General features: G+C 35.5%; 1 protein-coding gene across 1 annotated transcript in view; it reads left to right on the forward strand.

Annotated features, from left to right (window-relative positions):
- Positions 1 to 4,301: 4,301 nt before the first annotated feature.
- LOC764237 (nuclear export mediator factor NEMF) overlaps positions 4,302 to 24,870 on the forward strand; it is a 30,754-nt gene continuing 10,185 nt past the window's right edge. The window contains exons 1-22 of the mRNA XM_030978719.1: positions 4,302 to 4,376; positions 5,453 to 5,521; positions 5,685 to 5,913; positions 6,424 to 6,569; positions 7,085 to 7,152; positions 7,645 to 7,734; positions 8,123 to 8,193; positions 12,354 to 12,424; positions 12,797 to 12,872; positions 13,839 to 13,901; positions 14,396 to 14,473; positions 15,515 to 15,562; positions 16,181 to 16,341; positions 17,018 to 17,125; positions 18,179 to 18,242; positions 18,761 to 18,849; positions 19,302 to 19,405; positions 19,681 to 19,743; positions 20,218 to 20,388; positions 21,015 to 21,073; positions 24,096 to 24,188; positions 24,587 to 24,671. Of these exons, the coding sequence (XP_030834579.1) occupies positions 4,318 to 4,376; positions 5,453 to 5,521; positions 5,685 to 5,913; positions 6,424 to 6,569; positions 7,085 to 7,152; positions 7,645 to 7,734; positions 8,123 to 8,193; positions 12,354 to 12,424; positions 12,797 to 12,872; positions 13,839 to 13,901; positions 14,396 to 14,473; positions 15,515 to 15,562; positions 16,181 to 16,341; positions 17,018 to 17,125; positions 18,179 to 18,242; positions 18,761 to 18,849; positions 19,302 to 19,405; positions 19,681 to 19,743; positions 20,218 to 20,388; positions 21,015 to 21,073; positions 24,096 to 24,188; positions 24,587 to 24,671 (2,065 nt within the window). The 5' untranslated portion in view covers positions 4,302 to 4,317. The remainder of the gene's footprint in view (positions 4,377 to 5,452; positions 5,522 to 5,684; positions 5,914 to 6,423; positions 6,570 to 7,084; positions 7,153 to 7,644; positions 7,735 to 8,122; positions 8,194 to 12,353; positions 12,425 to 12,796; positions 12,873 to 13,838; positions 13,902 to 14,395; positions 14,474 to 15,514; positions 15,563 to 16,180; positions 16,342 to 17,017; positions 17,126 to 18,178; positions 18,243 to 18,760; positions 18,850 to 19,301; positions 19,406 to 19,680; positions 19,744 to 20,217; positions 20,389 to 21,014; positions 21,074 to 24,095; positions 24,189 to 24,586; positions 24,672 to 24,870) is intronic.

The raw sequence follows: 24,870 nt of genomic DNA on the forward strand, positions 1-24,870 counted from the left end.
ATAACGATACTTAAAACATTGATGATACTGTTTTCCATACTACAATGGAATGCACAGGGATTACTAGGGAATGGAAAAGAACTTATAAAGTATTTGAATACACAAAAAAATTGCTATGATTTGATATGTATACAAGAAACATGGTTTCAGGAAAATAGAGTTCTTCTAATTCCTGAATACACATGTCTCCCAAGAAATAGGGAAAATCAGGCGAGGGGAGGATGTGCGATATACGTTCATAATAAAATCAAGTATGAAGGTCCAATGAATGATGTAAATTTAGAAATACAGCAAGTAAACATACACGCAGGAAATGTGAACTTTTATAATCCTTGTAAGAAATTAAATGAATATACTATAAATGTGCTATTAAAAAACTTGAATAAAAATGATAAAATTATTATAGAAGGCAATTTTAACGCTCTTGGTACCATGTGGGGAAGTGACAAAACAGACAAGAATGGACAAGTGATAGAAAAATTCGTGAATCATCATAATCTAATTGTTTTGAATGATGGCGAAGGAACCAGACTGGATCCACGAACAGGAAAACTGCCATGCTTAGATTTATGTATAACCACTCCTTCACTGGCATGTAGAAGTACTTGGAGAGTCATGGAAAGCCTTTTTGGAACTGATCACTTCCCAATAAATATCCAAACAACTTTAGACGGGAAAAGCTCTGAATATAAAGATGCTTCAATAAGAAGTGCAGATGATTTTATCTCCTTAAAACATATAAATTTGAAAAAAATTTGCTAAGAAATGTAAAGAGATGATTACAAATGATGTCATACTTTTAAATAATGATATACAGGAAATATATGACAATTTCAGGAAATATTTAAAATTGTGTATAAAAGAAACTGTACCGAAAAGGAGAAAATGTCTCTAAAAATCCGGTGCCTTGGTGGACCAAAGAATGCACAGAGAAAATCAAAGAGAGAAATAGAATGTGTAATAAGATCTGGGCTTGTATAAAACGGCTGAATGGTGTACTAATACAAAAAAAAATATATGTCAACATTGATTGTTAATAGTAAAGATATTGTCTCCGATCAGGAGAAAGCAAATGCCTTTGGAAATTACTTTCAAAAAATAGGAATAAAAGACAGGGATACTAATAAGGAATTACCGAAGGCACCAAACAATGACATTCATATTTTAAATGTAGATCATGTTGTAAATGAACCCTTTTTTTATAACAGAATTTGAAAAGGCAGTGCAATCGTGAAAAATGACTGCCCTAGGTAAAGATAATATACCATACGTTGTGTATGAAAATCTGCCAAAAGCAATCAAGGAAGTCATGCTGAATATCATTAACTTAATATGGAAAACCGGGAAAATTCCAATTCAACTAAAAAGCATTCTGTAATAATCCCCATTCTCAAACATGGAAAAGATCCCAGAAATACATCGTCTTATAGACCAATTTCTTTAACATCATGTTTTGCCAAGATAATTGAACGAATGATAAAAGAAAGACTGCAATGGTATGTTGAAAAGCATGAATTATTACCCAATTTTTTAAGTGGATTTAGGAAAAGTCGTAGTGTGACGGACAATATTGTACAATTAGAAAATGACATCCAAAAGACCATAAACTGTAACGAACATGTAATAGCAATTTTCTTGAATGTCGAGAAAGCGTTCGATACAGTTTGGATAAAGGGTCTGGTTTTTAAATTAGCAAAAAATGGAATAGAAGGGAACATCCTGAGGTATATAGAAAAGCTGGAATGCCGTTTTACCGCCTGATATAGAACTGAATGGAAATGTGCTAATGTACGAAAATTCTCATCGCTTTTTAGGGGTAGTATATTTGATAAAAGGTTAACTTGGCAACCACATATCGAAAATGTAATCACGAGAAGTAAAAGAAAATTAAATATCTTAAGATGTCTAACTGGAACAAACTGGGGAATTAGCTCCTCGAAATCATTTATTATGGTGTACAGAGCACTTATAAGGTCTCTTTTTGATTACGGATGTGAGGCGTATGACAGTGCAGCTGCTACCACCAAAAAAAGCCATTGACTCTGTCCAATACCAAGCACTGAGGATATGCGCGGGTGGGCTGCCCTTAACCTCCTTAGAATCACTACAGGTGGAAATGGGGGAAATGCCTTTGGATACAAAAAGACAAATGCTTTCAAGTAAATATAGACAAAACATCGAAAGATGGGCGAATCATCCGTTGTTGAAAAACATTGAACCGTGTTGGCATTTTGAAAACGTAAACGTAAACAAAAACAAACCTTTTGGATATAGAATATAAAGCAAGCTGGGAAAACGTATAGAAACGATAACATCCTTCCCATTTCCACCATGGTTATATTCTACCCTCCGGCAGTGTCAACGGCATGGGTGTCGATCTGTAATTGATACCTATTGTTCAGGGGGGGGGGGTGATCTATTCATTCATCCCCCTGAACAATAGCTATTACGTAAGGATCGACACCCATGGTCAACGGAATTAAGTACTCGAATAAAGAAAACAGATCATCCTACAGCAAAAACAAAGCAGCCTGGAAATCATACAATAAATGGGCGACTCAATTATACACCGATGGATCAAAAGTACCTGAAAGAGGGACCTCTGCAGCTGCTTTTTACGTCCCTTACTATTCTGTACATCGGAGCAAAAGGTTAGCAAATTTCACCTCTTCGTATACAGGGCTGAATTGGCTGCCATATCATTGAATTAGATTTTTATGTGGGGGTTGTTATTTTTAGTGATTCACTGAGTGCACTTATTTCATTACAACAACAGAAGGACGAATCTTTTATTCTGGAAATTCTCACCATGAATGCTCACTTAAAGAGTAAAGGAATTGATATAATTATACGTATAGAGTGGATACCTGGACATTGTGGAATAAAAGGGAACGAGATGGTGGATTTCCACGCAAAGGCCGCATTAGTAAAGAAAATAGAAGTCAATAATAATCTAAATATGTCAGAAATGAAAAGCTTAATTATTACAAGTTCCAAACTCCTTTGGCAAGAAAGGTGGAACAAAACCAACTCGTATTTGAAAATATTTCAAAAAGATGTTAAATAACAATATATATGTTCATTAGAGAGACAACATTCAACATTATTCATCGACTCCGCTTTGGAGTCCTTGGACAGGTAAAGACCAGTTATGGTCATGCGATTGCATTGTGAAAGAATTAACGTTGTGGAATCGATCAGAAAAGGTTGATCAGCATCTAGCATCTGCAAGGTTCTGGAATCATCAAAATGATAAGAAATTAGGCCCATTCTTCGTAAAGGTACAAGCGCTTGCCGACACAAAAAGATGTATATGGGACTACCCTATATCTCTCACAGACCATGAGAGAAACAAATTTACCAAATATATGAATTAGTAGGCGGTTTCCCGGCAATTTTTTTATCATCATGTTTGAAATTGGGGCGTTTCCAATATTGGTCTTTACCTTTAACCAAGATCTCCTTAGATTGAGAATCATGCTACTGGTTTCTGTAATAGATGCCCCAGTGAAATAGAGACTGTAAAACATTTTTTAGTACATTGCCCTAACTATATTATAGAAAGGGCTATGTTTTTAACAGAAATAAACGAATCCCAACCGGAAAAAATTATGGAAGACTTAAAAAAGAGTGAATCCAGTATACAAAAAGCTGTAGTACGGTTCGTTCACAGAACGAAACGGTTCCCTATCAGGAAGTATTACCTCCCTTGATGAACAGTAAAACACAATACTATAAATATGCTAAATTACACTAGTACATTAAAAATATAATAACATAATGTAATAAGAAAATAAAATAAGAACAGTAAAACATAATACAATATTATAATATGATATATTACACTGAAATAAGAACAGTAAAACAATGTTATGCTAAATTACACTCAGTACATTAAAAATATAATAACATAATGTGATAAGAAAATAAAATAAGAAAAAGTAACAACAATGATAAATGGTATGATAAGATTATTGAATATAGTCTAGAGGCTTATGTAGGTAATATCTTGTATACATATTTATGTATGGTGTGTATGTGATATAACAAATAATCTACACGTACTGTTAAGAAACACTAACAATTAAAGCCCGTGAATGTTTTGCTTACGATATTATTTTTCGATACTATCTTAAAAGATAGATAAATATAAAACGAAATAAATATATTTTTCAAAAATACAAAAATGAGAGATATAAGACGTACCGTAAAGTATTTTGGTGACAATAGTCAAATTACTGATTAATCGCCAATAAACCAAAACACAACAACAACAACATATTCACTGAAAACCCAAAATCCACACAACCTTTCAAAATGAAGTCCAGATTTACGACGATTGACCTCCGGGCAATACTTTACGAGATTGGATCCAAGTAAATATCAAACAGACCCTTCTGATATTATTTTGAAAAGTGGATCTGGCTTTTCGTGTATCTAGTCTAACAATTTAACAGTCGCGGTATTGCGCTTGCCACGCGTGGCTTCGGGTTCAGGTTCGCCCTCGGCCCTCCCCGCCGCCTGCCGGCGAGGACGAGGTGGAGCTGAGCTCCCAAAAATTGTGGTCCCGTATGCTATTATTTGTGTGATATTATTATTTGTTGTTGTTGTTATTGTTATTGTTATTTTTCCAGTCGAAGTTGAAGGTATTATCCACAAGTTTCATTATAATAACATTTTCACAAATAATGTCAATGCAAACAAACAAAAATTGAAAATTCATGCATGCAAACACTGCACTATGAGTATGATGACGCTTGTTCAGAAACGTATAAAAAATTTGACCCGTAACTTTGACCCGTAACTTTGACCCGTAACTTTGACCCGTAACTTTGACCCGTAACTTTGACCCGTAACTCCGGCGTGGAGATACCCTACTAAAAAATACCCAAAATGAAGTAAATATTCATTAAATGTCCAAATAAAGAGATCATGAGTTAAAATCTGAAATGTTTATTACCTGTTTCGCGTCAATTTTCTTGTTATTTTTGGAGTATTTTTCGGAAGAACATTGATGATTAGTATACACTTTTTCACAAGTTTCACTGCAAACCGCTGCACAATACAAGTGCATACCGATGATGGGTTGCGGGCGGGTGCGAGCCTGTGTGAAGTTATCTACTGTAATGAGGATCTGAGACATTACGGTAGATAACTTCAAAATGCGTAAAGTTCTACGTGTCATGACATGAGTCACAATTTTTGACATCAACATTCATGATTCATCATGTTCAGTTTTGAGATGGAGACTCGTTTAAGAGGTTCTACAAAGTGTTCTACGATGCAATGCTACCTTTAAATTTGAACCCTCTCTTGCCCTTGTCAGGTTAGATTCTGCCCCTATTTTATATCTTATCTGTTGCTCTAGGACTAGGACAGTGAGAATTTAGGCTCACATGTATGCAAAATTATTGAATTGGTTGCACTCTTCTATTTCTTTTTCATCATTCAGATTGCTTGGACTTCGTGTACTTAATGTCTATGATGTCAACAACAAAACCTACTTGATTCGACTTGGAGGGTAAGTGCGTCAACTAAATTGTAGATACTATAAAACAATCAAATATATACAATTTTTGGCAGACCAGCCAACACGTTCCAATTTTAAATTCTGTTGAATTGAATATTATTACAATTAGTTTCTTCCTCTTTGTATTAATTTAGTATGTTATGGATTTTTCCAGGACTGACCAGAAAGTTGTCCTGCTCTTCGAGTCTGGAACTCGCATGCACACCACTTCATTTGATTGGCCCAAGAGTCAGATGCCATCAAACTTTTCCATGAAGTTGAGGAAACACTTGAAGTCTAGACGTTTAACGGAGATCAAGCAGCTAGGTGTTGACAGAGTTGTAGACTTGCAGTTTGGCTCTGATGAGGCTGCTTATCATGTTATTGTTGAGCTCTATGACAGGGTATGCTAAAGCTACATTTTGTCTTGAGTTGAGGACATTATAATTTATAAGCCATACATTTTTTGGTCTTATTTATCATACCGGAGATAATATTTCTGTAAGATTTTTTTCTTCTAAACATGTTCCTGTAGGTTTCTTCAATCTGTAATAACAGTATTATAGTCTATAGATTATGTAATGGCTGATGCTTTCCAATTCTTCTAATCAGTGGTAAACCAGACATTCCTGAAAAAGGGTTATGAGTATTTGTAAATGTATTTGATAAAAAAAGTGAAGATTGCAGCTATTGAAAAGCAAGATCCAATGATCCATAAAATGTGCAGTGACAAGAATGAAGGCTTATGAAATGTTACAAGTACATACAACATGGAGAGGAGATTTGAGTAGGGTGAGGTAAAAGTGAAAGCCATGCAAGTCTACATGTACATGCTGACGCTGTGCTATAATGAATAGATAAAAAGATTTTTTTCTGGAGAAGGAGTTGATGTCATTTTACTTCTACTCATACAGGGAAACGTTGCGTTGACAGATCACGAGTACACTATCTTGACTCTTCTGAGGACACGTAAAGACAGTGAGGATGTCAGGTTTGCAGTCAGAGAGAGATATCCCGTAGACACAGCCAGACATCCAGACCCTATTCCATCATTAGAGAGGTAAGAGAACTAGAACAAGTACAAGGTTGTCCGACAGAGGATCATATTGGGATACATTCATTTGTGACAGGCGAAACATGGATCTCAGTTCACAGGTTGATTATTGTGGAAGAGAAATAGGCATGTATAAAGAGAAATTGTAGATATGAAGAGAGATCTTTACAGACACTAATGGTGATGAGGAGGAGCAGGAGTAGGATGGTGCAAGGTAGCTGTCGTTCGTATACATTGATTTTGCCATTGTTTGAAATAAAAAGACAGGCAATTGTTTAATCAATGTGAAAAGCAAGTTCCAATTACTTCACTCATCTGTATGTAGCAGAAGGAAAAAAAGAAAGAAAGAAAGAAAAATGTTTGTAGAACACTTTGGGAACTTTACCCTTAAACCCCCTAACAGTTACTTCTTGATTAATATGTTTGATTGTATTTCAATCTTTATTCTAATCATCTAGCTATTTCTTTCCTCCCTTCTCTCTTTATTTTTCCTTTCTCTCTCATTGGATGTTCTATCTCAGGATACAAGAGATCTTAGCTGCAGGAAAACCAGGAGATAACATCAGAAAACTACTCAATCCTCATTTTAGTAAGTCATGATATGGCCAGCAACTTTTAAGACAATCCATTTAATTTGAAGTAACAATTATTTTAGTTTGGCTAAGATTCTGCCTTGCTTATTAAGTTACATATTTTAGAGATAAATGTCCAACTTTGAAATTTTTTATTTTTTTTAATGCTGTAATATCAGCCATAGAAAAAAGGGGAATATGGAAACAAATGGTGACAGATTCAGAGCTTACAGACAATATTCTTGGGCAGATTGTTAATAAAACATAGTAGTACATCCCCAAAAAACATTCACTCCTAGGCCTTTGTTATTTAAATTGTACATAATGAAGTAGCCCTCAGATGTGTAGATGAATAATGATAATAATAATAAAAATAACAATCATATAAGAGATTTGTAAGGCATCAAACCCATTGAAAGCAAATGCTCGAAGCGCACGTGTGAAATAAAAATGTTATCGTTTGTTGTATATTACGTTCCATTAATGTTATTTTTTCTCCATTTCTACAGTCTATGGACCTGCCTTAATTGAGCATTGCCTTCTGAACCAAGGATTCCCTTCAAATGCAAAAGGAAACAATGGATTCGACATTCAGCAAGGTGAATCTAGGATATTTTATTTCAACTCTTGTTCACATCAAGGATATTTAAAATGTTAAACTCCAAAAATTAAAGCTTGTCCAAAAGGACAGAGCCAGAGACATTCCCCCAAAGTAAAAACTACAAGAAATTTATAAAAGAAAACAGAAAAGAAGAAGATCAACAAACAAAACAATATGATGCCAGAATGGTAGTAAAAAGTATAAATAACTAATGCATGTAAATTAACTAGGAGCAGTGATGGAGATCTTTTCTTGTATTTTGCAGTTCACAGTTTACGCAAGTATTGAGATCCAATGATTGCAATCAATTTTAACCCCCAAATAAGTGGCACATTTGTGGTAAAATTCTGATTGGGAAAAGATCTTTATTCTTGTTATTAATGCAGACATGTCCCGAGTGATGACATCATTGTCAGAAGGAGAGCAGTATGTGGAGAAATCAGGATCAGAATGCAAGGCAAGATGGATTTCCTTGTTCTGTTCACTTTTGTTTGATTTATGGCTTTTAAATGACTCTGTGGCCATATGGTACAGTTGAAACATTTATATCATTTAAAAGTTATATCATTTGTCTACTTTTAATTTCTTTTAAAGAGATATAAGGTATTTTGTCTATCAGCGCTACAATTTTTTTTATTTTGATTTGATTTATTGGTTTCTGCATCTTTTTTCTTTTTTTTTCATCATACATTTTCATGAACATAACGTGGCTTGATACAATATTTCAAGTGTATATAATTTTATACAGATAATAAACGATATTAAACAAATATATTGAATTTAAACAAATATATTGAATGCATAATTAACATACATTAGATGCAGGAGGGCTACAGAAATGAGCAAAGTAGCTTGACGTGCCAGCAGCCCTCAACTTAGATACAAAAATACAAATAAAAATGAAAAAGAGTGACTTGCAGAGAAGAAAAGGAAAGGGGAGAGAAGGAGCGTTGGTAATAATACAATACATCTCATACATCTGCTGATTGAATGCAGGTTCATTCATGAATGGAAAAACGATGCTAGGTCATGGACACAGCATTGTTGAATATACAGTCAATGTACACACAAACATGAATACAGTACAATTACACATGACATGATCAATACTTAGACAATAACATAGTTTTAACTGCCTTCTTAAAAGAATACAATGCCCTAGGGTTTCTTATTACAATGGGCAGAGAGTTCCAGATGTCTGGGCCGGCATGTCTAATGGAATTGAGAGCCAATGCGGTTTTTGGATTTCTTAAATGGAATTTTTCAGTTTGTCTTGCAGGGTAAGAGTGGATGGTTTTATTCAAATTAAACAGTGGGGGAAAGTATGAAGGTAGTAGACCATTTTGTAAGCAAAACATGAAAAGTGTTATTTGTAGAAAATTTATATCATCAGCTTTTAGAGTTTTTAGTTTTGAAAACATGGGATTGGTGTGGTCACAATAGGAAGAATCAGTACATATACGCATGGCTTTCTTTTGTAACAGTAAAATGGCATCAACATTGCTTTTCGAATTTGCCCATATAATGTTACAATATGAAATATAAGGCAGTATCAATGAATTATATAACATAAACAAGATATTTGAAGGAACATAATATTTCAATTTACAGAGAATACCAATATTACGTGTGTAGAGATAAAGTGTGTGAGGTAATGTGAATGGATATTTGAAAGCGTGTTCACTCGTCACACAACATAACTCTTATTTTTATTTAGCTACGAGGAAACAAGGTTGCACTGACAATAAAATACATGAAAGAAAGTATTCCCTTTTCGTTAGTTTATTGGGTACTGATGAGGCTGGCCGTACACTTGCAAAGTGTAGCCAAGCACAAGCCGAAGAATCGGAATGAAAATGCATAAATGGTAAATGTGAACATTGCACGGAGATTACATAATGATCAATGATGATAATGAACATGAATAAATGCGATGTACATAATGAACGTGAATAAATGCGATGTACATAATGAACGTGAATAAATGCGATGTACATAAATAGAGCTTACGACAATAGTAGAAATGAAGTCGAAAGTCCAAAGAAGATGAGATGAAGAGAGTTGAGAACGAAGGAAGGGGCTCACGCGATGAAATGTGCGGAGGCTTGATGGCGGAAACGCGACTTCGTTGACGTGGTTGAAGAACCGTGAAGAACGCGATGTCGTCGCCGACGCTCGTGATGATGATGAATGTAGATGGAGCTCTCGGGCGAGAAGAGAAGAGAAGAAAGTGACGCTCGACGATGAAACAGTGAGTCGTTTGATGTCGGAGGCCAAAGTGGAAAATGCAGACATCAAAGCCGGTAGTGGTGCTGAGCAGTGAGTCGCTCGATTGATGAGCCGAACTTTGATGATGAATGTTTAGATGAGCTGCGGTGAGTCGAGCTCATGTGAGTGAAAGACTACCGGTGAAGAAACTGGCAGCTCCCAGCGGATAACCAAGCACCATATATGTCGGAACTTGATTTAACTGTTCCACTGGAAGACTGCAGCCCGATGAACACGGCAGAGAAAGTGAAGATGTGCCGATAGAAGTGATAGGCACAGTAGAATCAAGCCCGGAGAGGAAATCATGCAGAGACGTGTTGACTCAACTGAGATGTAAGCAGGAGTTGTTGACTCGACCGAGGTGTAAGCGGGAGTGGAGAAAAAAACTCGTGACGTTGAAAATACGCGGGTGAGCGATGCGCGGAACCACGATGCTCGATTGGAGGAATGAACACACGTGGTCCGAATAATGAATATAAATAAGTACCGTGATGGGAAAATACTGGAGACATGAATGTACGGTGAAAGTAGGGCGAATGTAAGTAGGGCGAATGTAAGAGCCGCTACACGTGAAATAGTATTAGAAATATATTGCACATGATCATTCCATCTCAGATTTTCATTGATCAAAACACCAAGGAATTTTGTGCTATCCTTTTTTTCCAATAATTCACCATCCAAAGTAATTTCAATGTCAGGAATATAGTTTTTTTTTTCTGTTCTGTAAGTATATATAGTTTGTTTTCTTTAAATTAAGAGACAGTTTATTACTTCTAAACCATTTTGATAACTTTGGTAATTCAGCGTTAATATTTCTTAAAAGGATCTGAAAATCCGAATTGGAACAAAATGCATTGGTGTCATCAGCGAATAAAAATATACTGTAGTGCATTTGATGAATTATAAATATCATTTACATATATATCAGAAATAACAAAGGGCCGAGGATTGACCCTTGTGGCACTCCACACGTTATAGATACTAATTCTGATTCATTTGAATCATAACATACATATTGTTTTCTATTTGTTAAATCATTTTTAAACCATTGTATAGCAACACCCCTCAATCCATAGTATTCCAATTTACGTATAAGTATCATATGGTCAAGAGTGTCAAATGCCTTGCTCAGATCCATGAATACTCCAATAACATGCTTAAGATCAGCTAAGGCATTTGACACTCTATCAGATAATTGTGACAAAGCTAACTCCATTGAATGAAATTTTCTAAAACCATATTGATTTTCATACAACAGTTCATTTTTTGTTAGAAAATCATACAGTCTATTATAAGTCAGTCTTTCTAAGACTTAAGAAATACTTGGTAAGATAGAAACAGGTCGGTAATTTGAAACTAGAGAAGAGTCGTCTTTTTTGTATATTGGAATTACATTTGCTATTTTCAGTGAGTCCGGAAATACTCCCATTGTAAGTGATAAATTACAAATGTGTACTAGAGGCGTTACAATACTTCCTGCTATTTGTTTTAAAAAGTGCGTACTCATCTCATCATGACTACAAGAATAACTAATTTTCAATGAATTGACAATATTCAAAATTTCAACACAGTTTGTAGGCATAAAGAAAAACGATTTATCACATGGATTTGAAAGGAATTGTATATAATCTGAACCATTGGAATTTATTTTTGATGCCTGAATAGGGCCTACATTTACGAAATACATATTAAAACAATCTGCTATATCTTTAGAGTCTGAAATTGTCTGACCATCATTGTTAATATTAATTTTTGACTTGGCCTTTTGCTTTCGAAGAGTTTCTTTTATGACTTTCCAGGTAGATGCCATATTGCCGTTAGCATTTTCAAATTCTTTTACATAGTACATTTTACGAGATACTCTAATTATTGTTGTTAATTTATTCCTATAACATTTATATTCATATTTATTCTCGTTACTTGGATCACGGAGACTACGTTTGTACAATATATTTCGTTTCTTAATTGAACGAAAAATTCCCTTCGTTATCCATGGATTTTGTGGTTTTCTTTTATTTTTATTTTACCTAAATATTGTACAATCACACTCTGACATTTTATCTCCTGGCTTTTTTCATTTTTTTTCCTGAAAAATATTTTTTTTAGACCAATAAAGTTACCATTGTCCTTCATAAATTGCAATAAACCTTATATTAGTGTCTTTTACTTCAAAAATTGACAATCTCATGAATTAGTATGTTTTGTTACTTTTTATGATGTTTCATTGGCATTTAGAGCATGCTCTCTCTCTCTCTCTCTCTCTCTCTCTTAGCTTAAATACGACCTTCATATCTCTGTAGAGAATATTAACCTTTGTGATTATGTCTATTTCTAACTTAATATCCCCAGGGTTATATCATTCAGAAGAGAGAAAAGAAGCCAGCAGCATCGCAAGATGGTGAAGATGCGGAGCTATTGACGTAAGTGTTCCATTCATCACAGAAACAAACAAAGTGATCAGCTCTGAAGTAAAACAAACAAATATCAAAGACATGAATTCAGTGATTCATTTTGTACATTCACGTCATAGACGTTAACTAGCATCTGCAACAAAATTAAGCACAGAGCAAATCTGGGATCTTAAGATTGTCAAATTGTAAGACAAGAGCTTGTGCGCTAGCAAAAAGGCATTTTATTCCCAACATTTTTACCTATCAATGTAACTCTCATACCAATATTCATATATCTAACAGCATGCATTCTTCTCAAGTTATATAGTAACCAATTGTTAGGAAATGAAAAGTTTAAGCTGAAATTCATGTTGAGATACGAAAACTTTTTTATTCTTTCAGGTACACTGAGTTTCACCCATTTCTCTTCAAACAACATGAGTCCCAACCTTACCTTGAATTCGACACTTTTGATCAGGTGAGACAGTGACTGTTTTGTAGAAGGCCATATTCCTAATGGTTTTACAAAGCAATAGCTATTATGACTTTGTGTAGAATGCTGAAAACTGAAGTAATAGATATATGCGCTCTTGACCCCTCCCTAGGAGGTTATATACAAGTAGCTGTAATGTTTATACATAAAAATTTGATTATGCTGGTTAGCTTACTGTCTATTTGGTGAGCTTGTAGATGTAAATTATCTCAGTTACCAATAAAAATGTGTTTGTACAACAGTGTCTATTCTGACGATGATGTTTCCCATAACAATGAATTTGATTTTGTTTCACCCCCCCCCCCCCCTTTCCTCCGGAATAAAAGAGCTAGATAGTGTATTTAAAGGGAGTTAGACCTTGCATGTTTTGGCAGGGTTTTTTTTAAATCAGATTTAGAGCACCCTTGTTATTGTGCCAGTAAAGTAGGAAATAAGAGAGGAAGTTGTTAGGTTGGCAAGTTGCCAATCCTTTGGTATTTGCCATGTATTTTTTTTTAAATGAACCAGTGGAAAAGGTTGAGGTGGACAACACAGAATTTATCCAGTCAGCTTAGTCATTTCCTCATCATTTGGTGAGTTGCACCGTTGCACCATCATGTGTAAAATAAAAATTGTTTGATCAAACCCAGTAACATGCATTAAATTATTCTACTTTAACTAAATTTTTCCTTTGTTTTGAATGACCATCACTTTCATGAGGTTTGCCATTCATTAATATCAGGGCCATCTTTCATAAAACCAGATATCAATAAAATATGTTTTATTGTGGCAGGTTTGATTCATAAGAAGTTTTATGAAAACAGGGCCCTGGTTCACTATTGTTCCAAGACTGTATATGCATATACATGTATATCAACAGCAACGGCAGCATGCACTTTCAAAAAGTGCAGCTTGGAAAACAATATTACTGAAGAAGTTTAAATGATGTTTATTTGGAAACCTCTGTTCTAGGCTGCGGATGAATTCTTCTCAAAAATGGAAAGTCAGAAGTTGGACATGAAGGTTATTCAACAGGTAAATATGACAGTTAACATAGTTTTATTCAAGTGCATACTTCTGTTTTTGAACCTTTATTTTGTTGGTATGGATAGTTTATATTGATGAAATAAGTTTGTTATTGTGTCTCTGTGCCATCCTTTGGTCTATGCGTGGCAGCAGCCTGTATCAATAATAATATACCGTGTATAGTGCATATAATGTCCCCATGTGCTTTCAAAGGACTTTGGATATGTATACATATTTATGTGTGTGTAAGGTGGGGGGGGGGGCACCATAGAGATTGCATAATGAATGACCTTGCCCTCATCAACAATCAATCAAACGTGTGGCTACAACAACTAGATGAAATTGCTTGATTTTTTTACTCCCATGTGTGAAGAAAGGGACCATCTATCTGTCTTTGAAAAACATTGAAAATAGTGAAAACATACTGATGTATTGTTTTCTGCAATTTGCTGATTATGAATTCCTGATAAACAAGAATTGTTTTCTTTTTTCCCCTTTTAAAGGAAAGAGGTGCACTAAAGAAGCTGGACAATGTGAAGAAGGATCATGAAAAGAGGATAAGTTCACTTCAACAAAATCAGGTAAAGATTTGTATTTATATATGTTTTGGATTTGAAATATTTAAAACTGCATGTAGAGTCATAAGCGTGATCATTTTTTATTTCCCTTTATGACGTATTTATCAATATTACATGCTGAGACCATCTTGCATTTTCTTGCATTTTTCTTGGATTATTCTTATATTTCTAAGTGGAAAACAAATCTTAACTGTATATAGGCGTAGAATGTACACCTATTTGTACAATTCATGTGATCATGAATATATCAATTGTGAATATGAGATTTCTTACAAAGTAAGTGATCTCATGAATTAAAAGATCATACAAAATATTGTGGATAATATGTATATACCCTAAACAAAATATTGTAAAATGGATGCTGTAAAATGAATGTCTTTGATGATGGTGGCAGTCTCACCTGTAGTAAAATAACCTCTACATAAAGACCACCTGCTTATAAAGACCACATTTCTTGTTTCCCTTGACTATTTTACTTTGTTGGTTCCAAATCTTTAATAATTATGGTAAAAAGTTGTTTTCAGGGTTTAAAGATGAAGTTGAGTTCTGGTCATGCGATTGCATTGTGAAAGAAACGGTGTGGAATCGACCAGAAAAGGTTGATCATCTAGCATATAAGAATTTGTGTGTATTGCAAGGTTCTGGAATCATCAAAATTATAAGAAATTGGCCAAGTCTTGGTAAAGTTACAAACACTGTACACAGAAAAATGTATACGGGACTACACGAACACGTGGCGTAAAAAACCTACCCCCCGAGTTTTACAATGTACATGACATATTTAGAATATGAATGCATTTGAAGAGCCATGCTTTTCAGGGAACATGTCTTATCTGATGTTCTTCCACACTTGCATAATAAGAATGATAACGCTCACAAATTATTTTTCACCTCTTCCCAGAACTCAACCTTCTCTTTAAGTCGATTAAAGATGAATTGGAACTAGGGAATCATACTGTAAGTGGGAGGGAGGATATGATATACCGGTAATGAAATGTTCAATCTCTAGAAACTAAAAATGATTATTTTTTATGTCTTTGACAGGAACTGAATGAAAAGAAAGGGGCTCTGATTGAAATCAATCTCCCACTGGTAAGTATAGTGAAAACAATTATTTGCATGTGATAACAATTCTGTTAGTACGAATATACAGATTTTGATACAGATCTTGGGTAAATGTTGCCTTAAAATATAGCCTCAAAATAGGGTTTGTTAGCAAATTGTTTTGTACACTGATAAACACAAATGATTTTCCAGTTAATGGACAGTGAATTTATATAAAACTTTTGAGACAAATTAACGATTGCATTACTGGATCCAATTTTCATTACCTTTACTATTGTATATCGTGGATCAGGAGTGATCAGCTACATATTCTGTAACTTCAATTCCATATAATCAATAGACACTTTTTTGTAATATAATGTTTGATTTTTCTAAAAACTCCCTGAATTTTTTTAAATAACTTGTTTAGACTGATTAAAATGTAATCATTGGTAAATTATTTCTTGGAGTCTTTCTCTAAGCCTTTCATCATCATCATGTATACAGGAGTGTAGGATATCTTGTAGTTCCTCGGTCAGATCACTTGGTACATTAGTACATTCTCTTTATTGATCGATCGCTTCATTTGTAAAGAATTGTGAAATATAGGTGATATTTTGTTGGAGAGATTTATAAGCAAGCTTTTGTCTGTCTATTTATGAACAGGTAGAGCAGGCTCTTCGAGTGGTTCGTAGTGCTGTAGCCAACCAGATAGACTGGAAGGAGATTGATAGTATCATCAAGGAGGCTCAAACACAGGGTGACCCTGTAGCATTAGCCATCAGAAGCTTGAGACTGGACACCAACCATTTCCAGATGCTTCTCAGGTCAGTCACTCAACCAGTCATGCAGCGTTTGCTCTGGGCTTTGATTAATCATAGGGGTAGAGTGAGAGTTGGAACTTGTGGTTTTAGATTAAGGTTATTGTTTGGGTTAGAGTTGGTAACAATGTCTACTCCAGGGTTACGTTAGGTATTTGGATGATAGTGGTAAATGACCGTGTACGATTGTCACTGTAGCATGTGTTGTAGAACCCACAGACAGACCTTTAGAGATGTAAATTTTAACAAAACTTTCCTCTAGTTCCCAGACTTGAAAAATTAAGAAGGAATAAATCATTGCAAATCCAGAATTTAAAATTGCGAAAAGCGTCATCGACAAGAATGTGTAATACCTAGAAGTTAGTGATGATTAGTGATGTTTTGTTTGGGAACTTGATTTTTAATAAGATTTACATTTACAAAGAATGTGAAACACTTAACATGAACGTTGAATTTTGTGAAACATTGTAGAGCAAGTGCTATGAGTGACCATCAGAGGCGGAAACCGGCACTATAAAAGAAACCAATATCATTATCTTTGTCATTAACTTGCAATAGCTGCTCAAAGGTTGTGATGACTGTCAATGTATTGAACTGATTTTCACCTCTGATATCATCATATGCCCACACACATGTGATTTATGTATGAATGCAATATATTTTGTATGTTTGATATAAACAGAGATCCTTACAAACAGTATGATGATGCTGATGAAGGGGAGGAGGATGGAGCTCGACCAATGTTAGTAGACATTGATATCGCCCAGTCAGCATATGCCAATGCTAGAAAGTAAGTTGATATGTGATCCTCAGAAGTGAGTTCACCCTTCTCAAACTGTGTCAGGGATTCAGTATGATTTGTATTTACCCAATATATAACCCTAAAGGTTATAAAAGAGTAAATGTCCCGGCCCCCCACTCCGTGAATGGAGGGATACCATGCGTGTTCCCAAAATGTCTGGTAAAGGGGTACTTTTCACGCACCAAAGTCCAGCTCGTAGTACACAAAAATCTGGCCCGTATTGACTTTACACACCGGACCTAGAGGGGTGTTTTCAAAAGGAGGGAACATGCATATGCATACCCTAAATAACACTGAGTGGGGGGGGGGGGCCGGGGTAAATGTTCTGGGATATGTAAACAGGCACTAATAACTCTTTCACTGAAATACATTTTTGTGAACAAAATATTGTGTGAATCAACTTCTGTGAAGGATGTAGTCACTATCTTATGAAGAAAATTGATTTCTTGTACATGTATAAACATAACTCAGTCCTTATTCATACAAGTATGAAGGCTAGCAGTTCGGAAGTGACACTTACGGACAGGCTGCCTTCCTGAATATTAGTAGGAACATTTAGATTATTTTAAAATTATTGAGTGGTGGGCTTAGTAAGGTTTGGAACACTAACGCATTTCATGTGGGAACCTGATGGATCCTGTATTAAGCTCAGGGAAATGAGGAAATTCAATAGTCAATGGGTTGTTCAATGGCACTTTGTAAACAAATTATTATAGTCATCATTTATCTGGTAGTTACAATCATACCAAACTACATGAATAATAGTTTTGAATTTCAGGTTCTTCTTTTGTAGTAAAGCTGTAGGTATTCACTGCATTGATCAGATTGCACTCATTAAGGAATAGCCTAGGTCTCGACACTAACTCGATTTGGCCACAAATTTTACTCTGGAAATTCAAAATGTAAAAAAAAATGCAACCAGTTCCTTGTTGTATACAATTCCTAAATCTTGTGTTTGGCATCCTATGAGGATTCAAGGTCAATGTGGAGACATGGATGACATGTTTTTGATGATGATCTTTATTGTTTCATTGTATCTAGGTACTTTGTTCAGAAGAAGACATCTCAGAAGAAAGAACAGAAGACAATGGAATCATCATCTAAGGTGCAAACATTTCTCTCCTAAGATGATTCGTTTGCACTGAATCCATGTGGGGGTAGTCTTTAGAAGAACTTTTGGTTATTCTCTCATGGAAGGGAACCAGTTCTGGACTTTTTGGGTCTTCTTTCAAAGCTCTATCCAAAAGCCCCAAAATGGTCATCAGTTTAAACTATGACAAATAAACTTTAAATTGTTGAATGAATTTTGTTGATGGTTTTTATGAAATCAATCTTATTTTGTAATTTGATCTTGCAGACGAAATTGCAATAATATTTTTTTGGGGAAATTGGATATGTATTAAATAAAACATGTATTATATTTTCAAAGTAATATGCAGCTTTGATAGGTACATGAAACCAGAATGGATGCCCATTTTTCCACTGTTAGAAGTACATTCTACTCCAAAGCTCACCATATGTGAGTACCATGTTGTAAGCATATGTAAATATTGAGAATAAACTTTATATATGATAATAAACTATATATCTCTGAGAAGTTTTGTTTATATTTTCTCTTGACAGGCTATCAAGTCTGCAGAGAAAAAGACAATGCAAGCTTTGAAGGATGTAGCTACAGTAGCAAGTATCAACAAATCTCGGAAGACATATTGGTAAGATATCATTCAATGCTGATTTAAGGATGTGTAGTATTTTGTCCATGCTGTGCTTATCTTTAAAAAGAATGCTAAAAGAGATCAATACTGTATGTAGATTGCAATGATTAGTCAATGAGATGAAAATGTTAGATTACCCTAATTTTTGTTACACTCGTATGATTCCGTTATATGAATTCCAGTGTGTTATTTTTTATACATCGTCCTGTATGTTTGCTTATTTCATGTATAAATCATTATCATTGATAATTGTTTTCAATCCAATGAAATTTGATGATTTTGTCATTTATTTCAAGCAGTCACGTCATAAATTGAGTGTAATTAGTATTGCAAATGAAATGTTTTTGTTTTAACTGTCTGCCATTTAGTCTTTGAGGTACTATGTTTGTTGTGATAAATAAAAGGTAAATTCATTCACTTGTGATTTCCATTCTTTGTTTCCTGAGCAGGTTTGAGAAGTACTACTGGTGCATCAGCTCAGAGAATTACATCATCATTGCTGGACGAGACCAACAGCAGAATGAGATAGTTGTCAAGAAATATCTCTCTCCAGGTAAAGAACTGCTTCATCTGCAAATATTTAACCTTATATTTTGCCTTGATTGTTTATTTATGTATTTATACTTTTGATTCACTTGAATTTCTTACCATCAAGACAATTGAAGATCCCTTGAAATATGAAGGGAATTGTTGGAATGAAGATGAATGGTATGACAAGTTGTAATGCATGTCTGTCTGTGGTTAAATCTTTGGCATTCTATCTATCTTTGTCTCTTGCTCACTGTGTATCTTCTCTCTCTTTCTCTCCCTCTCTCTCTCTCTGTGCAGGTGACATCTATGTTCATGCTGACATTCATGGAGCTAGTAGTGTGATCATCAAAAATCCTAAAGGTGAGATTGTATACCAATTCAATCTATTACTGGCCGTATTTAGTATCGAGAACCTTACTAAATTATCATGAACCATACACTAAATGTAGGACAATGAATAGACACTTTATTGATACAAAATAGTTAATCTCATCACATGTGTTAATTTGTCAGGGTTAGAAAAGATCCCTCTGTATTTCTTATGATATATGTATATAAATTGATATATCAACTAGTAAATAGCTGTGCATATAATTAACTGTATATAAATAATCTAGTGTCCAATGTTTGTACATGCAAGAAGTATGTATCAAAGCAAATCTGATTGCCAGTCCAGTGGCAGCCAATGCTTACTGTATTTCAACTTCATAATTCTTTTCACAAAATGTTGTAATACAGAAAACCTCAAAGAAAAGATTATTTCATCTCGTGTTTATTTCGTCACAATACCTTCAATGATATTTCTTTAATCAAATTTTGTTTTGATGTTACTAGGAGGTCCTGTTCCTCCTAAGACCCTGCAAGAAGCAGGTACCATGGCCGTTTGTTACAGCGTTGCTTGGGATGCTAAGGTCATTACCAGTGCATGGTGGGTACGTCATGACCAGGTCTCTAAGACTGCACCCACTGGCGAGTTCCTTACCACTGGGAGCTTCATGGTCAGAGGTATGATGATGAGGTTTGCCTTCTTTTGCATAACTGAAAATTGCCACTCATGTACAACGGATAGAGAAGAAGCTCACTGCAGTGATTTGGGGACCGCTCATTTGTTCATTGAACCCACGCCATAATATTTGGATGTTCATGCTCTCAGCAACAGTGAACAATATATCAAAGCAAAATGCGATTGTGATTGCATCACTAGATATTTATTGAAAATGATCCTAGATATTTCAAACCCATGCATATTAATCTGACAATTGGATGGTATGTTGCTCTACACTTTTTGCAAGCTCTGTTTGATCCACTGCAAATGCTAGGGAGTGGGAGGTTTTAAGTGAACGTGATCAGGGATTTCATTCATAAACTTTGGCCTCTGATAGGAGGTTGATGATGTTATTTAATGAGAGGTCCTCTTGCCATGCCCTGTAGGTTAGCCCTCTTGACAATTTTCCATACTGTTGTGATTGCTCAATGTTAGTTGTTCCTTACTCCTACTAGATCATAACGCCTTTGTTAATGAACAGATTGTTCAAGAAAGTGATTTAAAGCTTTACCATGTTTTAAATGTGTGTTTTACTGCAATCAATACCTTCGAAGACCACTTCATGTTTTTTCCTTCTCTATTGCAGGTAAAAAGAACTTCCTTCCACCTACTCAACTTGTGATGGGTTTTGGATTCTTAATGAAGGTATGTCCAGATGCTCAGTAAGTTTGCAAACAGTGATGGCTTGTTTAAAATTGATTTGAATGATAATGTGACTGCTGGGAAAGTATTATATGCTTGCAGATAAACATAATGGGATCTCAATTCTGTAAGTCCTATCCAAGGGGCATGGTACTTGATGATTTAGTGCCTTGCTAAGGACTCACTGTTTGGATTATGCAAATTGGACATCCTTATTACAAGGCCGCACTGCTCTAGGCCACCATACATTTGTTTATCATAGGCAGGAGTTTCATTCCACATATGAACTAATAACATGTCTATTCCAATAAAAATAATAATCTCTATGATAATAGTCTCTTTAAAATCTGCTATTTTTAGCAAACATACTTAGTATTGGTATTGTTAGTGAGTGTATCAAGCTTTCTACACTTTCTGTCTTTTCTTGTCATTTGCTATGCATATCCTTTTGTCTGTCATGGCACATTTCAATAATGCTTATTTGGTTCCATGACACATGCTCCGCCGACGATTGCTCCGCCGACAAATGCTCCGCAAAAAGCGACAATTGCTCCGCGACATTTGCTCCGACGTCAAATGCTCCGACGTCAAATGCTCCGCCGACAGTTGCTCCGCCGACAATTGCTCCGCCGACATTTGCTCCGCCGACATTTGCTCCGCCGACAATTGCTCCGCCGACAATTGCTCCGCCGACATTTGCTCCGCCGATTTTTGCTCTGCCCCCAAAGTACCCCATTGAAGACAAATGCTCCCTTTTGCAGGGAAAAAAAAGATAGGAAGAAAGAAAAAGAAAAGAAAAGAAAAGGACAAGAAAACATGGAAAAGAAAAGGTCAAGAAAAGAGACAAGAAAAGGCTGAAGACAAGGGAAAAGGGACACAAAATAGAATATAGGAAGATTAATTACGGTAAATCTTGCCGGCGCTGCGTCGGGACACGTCGGAGAAAAACTAGAAATAAAATGGAGTATGAAATACACTACATGCTCGTGAAATAATCATAAGTGATTAAGGCAGATGGTTTTCAGTTATTATATGAAAAGGATGAAAATTCGCTTGCTCGCTACGCTTTATATGTTCGTAAATCGTAATACATTTTGTACATCAGTGATTAACAAGCGATGCTGGTCACGCAGATGCTTTTTAATATAAAATCGCAAGCCAAAGAATTTCGACCATTCGTTAACTAGCTCGCTCGCCAACAAGGAATAAACAATAAATCCTGGAATAATACTTGCCCATTTGATTCAAATTAAGGGGCGTAATGTAGACAAATTCTATTTAAGATAATAACCTATGATTTTCACCTTCCTTGTTCGCCAAATTAACAAATAATTATTTTTTTTTAAAACACACACCCTTAAAGCTACTATTTCCCTTTTGCAGCCAACATCAAATTATGTAGAAATTTGCAGGAATTATAAATATGTCATGTATGTCCTATCTGTGAAAGTTAAACGTTAGCAGTGTCCTAATATTCAAATTATGAAGGAAACCTGTTTATTTGCTAAGCTTTACTGATTAGACGCTATTGAGTGACAAACTGGCTCTTTTTCTTCTTTGGTAATAACATACATAAAATGAGCTGTAAAGGGTACATGAGCATTTTGTCAACATCAATAACCCACTTCTTGTAAGGGCCAAAATTAAAATGATTGAATCTTTGCGCAGCATAAAACATACGACCATTCGGTACAATGGTCTGAAAATCAGACTATTACTTACTGGCTCTATAGCCCTTAAGTCGATTCGACAACGAATAGTCGTTATTTCCCACTTAAAGACATTTTCAAGCCCCCCCCCCCCTTTTTTTTTTATTTTACGGAAGTTCTAAATTAGTATTTAATTTCAAATGCAGTTGGAATTTAACCTTTTCATTTTTTTTGGCCTGCAAATGGGACATAGTACCTTTAAATGTGTTTGTGCCCTCTCTTCCAAGGGTCAAGACGACACAGTTACTTATATCAAAAATATGCCTATAATTATTATCAAAAGAGAAGTGCAAAAGAACTCGCTCACATGCTACGCTAACTCGCGATTATAATTTGTAACATATTCATTTGACGAGTGTGCAGCTCCTAAACGTCAGACGAAGAATGGCGGAAGGCAGGTAGATGCTATTCAATATAAAATAAGCTTAAAACCGCCCGCTCGCTAAAAATAAAATTGACATCGACTTAACTATGAATGTACCCGACCCGTCCTGCAGCAAGAAAACACTGTTGGATACTCATTATTGTTGACAATAATTCATGGGTTAAACGTTCGCTGTTCAGTTTATGGTATAAACGTGCCCATTTAATCAAGGAGGGAAATTTAGCAGGAAGATGCTATTCAATATTATTGATAAGTCTACATTTTTAGCTCTCTCTCTCTCTCTCTCTCTCGCTATATACCATCGTTTACCAAAAGGGAATAAATATAACCTTAAATGATATAGTGCCCAAGAAAAATCACTATTTGTTGAAAGAAGGTCTACTAAAGGTTGAACACAGTTTATCTGTTACTTAAAAGTTTCTGCACCTGCTCCCCACCCCCTCCCCCCTCAAAAAGGGATTGCCTCTTTCGCAGAGGTTTATCACTTTTTTCCCATCGGTGTCATCTGATCGGGAAATTAAAACGCATCCCCCTTCTCAGAACGCTGGCTACGGCCCTGAATAACAGCAACAAAACAAATCACACAAAACAAAAAAATAACCCATAAAAGAAATATTTTCGGCGGAGCAAATGTCGGCGGAGCAAATGTCGGCGGAGCAATTGTCGGCGGAGCAAATGTCGGCGGAGCAATTGTCGGCGGAGCAAATGTCGGCGGAGCAAATGTCGGCGGAGCAATTGTCAGCGGAGCAAATGTCGGCGGAGCAAATGTCGGCGGAGCATTTGACGTCGGAGCAAATGTCGCGGAGCAAATGTCGCGGAGCAATTGTCGCTTATTGCGAAGCATTTGTCACCGGAGTAATCGTCGCCGGAGCATGTGTCGGGTTACCGCTTATTTCATGTTCATGTTTTATCTCCTATTTTCAAACTTTAGATTGATGAAAGCTGTGCATGGAGACACAAAGATGAGAGGAGAATACGAGGTACAGATGATGAGGATCTTTCTTCTGTAGCTGACACAGTAGAGGTAAGGTACAATAGTCCTCAATTATAACGAGTTTCACTAGTTAAGCCTGTCGTGAGGGATACCTGTAGATTCACTTTGAAAATTGTCTTAAGTATTTCTGTAATTTCTATATTTTGAATTTAATTGGTTTCGTATCTATCACAAAACAAAGCCTTTTGTCTAGCTACCATCTGAGTAAAATGAGCATAAACCCGATATCGAAAAAATTGCTGATACTCAAAATGAGTTCAAGATGAAGAGCTTTAATATGATCGCATTTAAAGGTATTCTTTTGAAGTGTTAATAACTTCTTCAATGAATGGAATGTATGGAATTTCCTGAATGTTTCTACAATGTAAGTTCTGGATATTTTCTTTGTGTCATTTGTTTTTATTTTACTTCTAATCTTTGTATCCCAGACTGATATAGTTGTTGAGGACATTGAGGAGGATGATGATGAGGATGGAAGCACTGAGGCAGACATACAAGAGGATGCTGAAACAGGTGTGTTCATGATGCTCTAAAGAATCTTGAAACAACAACATCATCATCGACAACACAACATGTTTCCAAAATTGCTTTAACCTAAAAGAGAAGATTATAATGTTGATGGATAATAATGAGATATGCAGGCCTTGTTACATGAAATATCTTGAGATTTTGTGGTTTTGTGGATAGACGTAAAAAGTTGTGTCAAAATGTT

The sequence above is a fragment of the Strongylocentrotus purpuratus genome, unplaced genomic scaffold (genome assembly GCF_000002235.5).
Source record: "Strongylocentrotus purpuratus isolate Spur 01 unplaced genomic scaffold, Spur_5.0 spur5_contig_814, whole genome shotgun sequence".
Taxonomy (NCBI): Eukaryota; Metazoa; Echinodermata; class Echinoidea; order Camarodonta; family Strongylocentrotidae; genus Strongylocentrotus; species Strongylocentrotus purpuratus.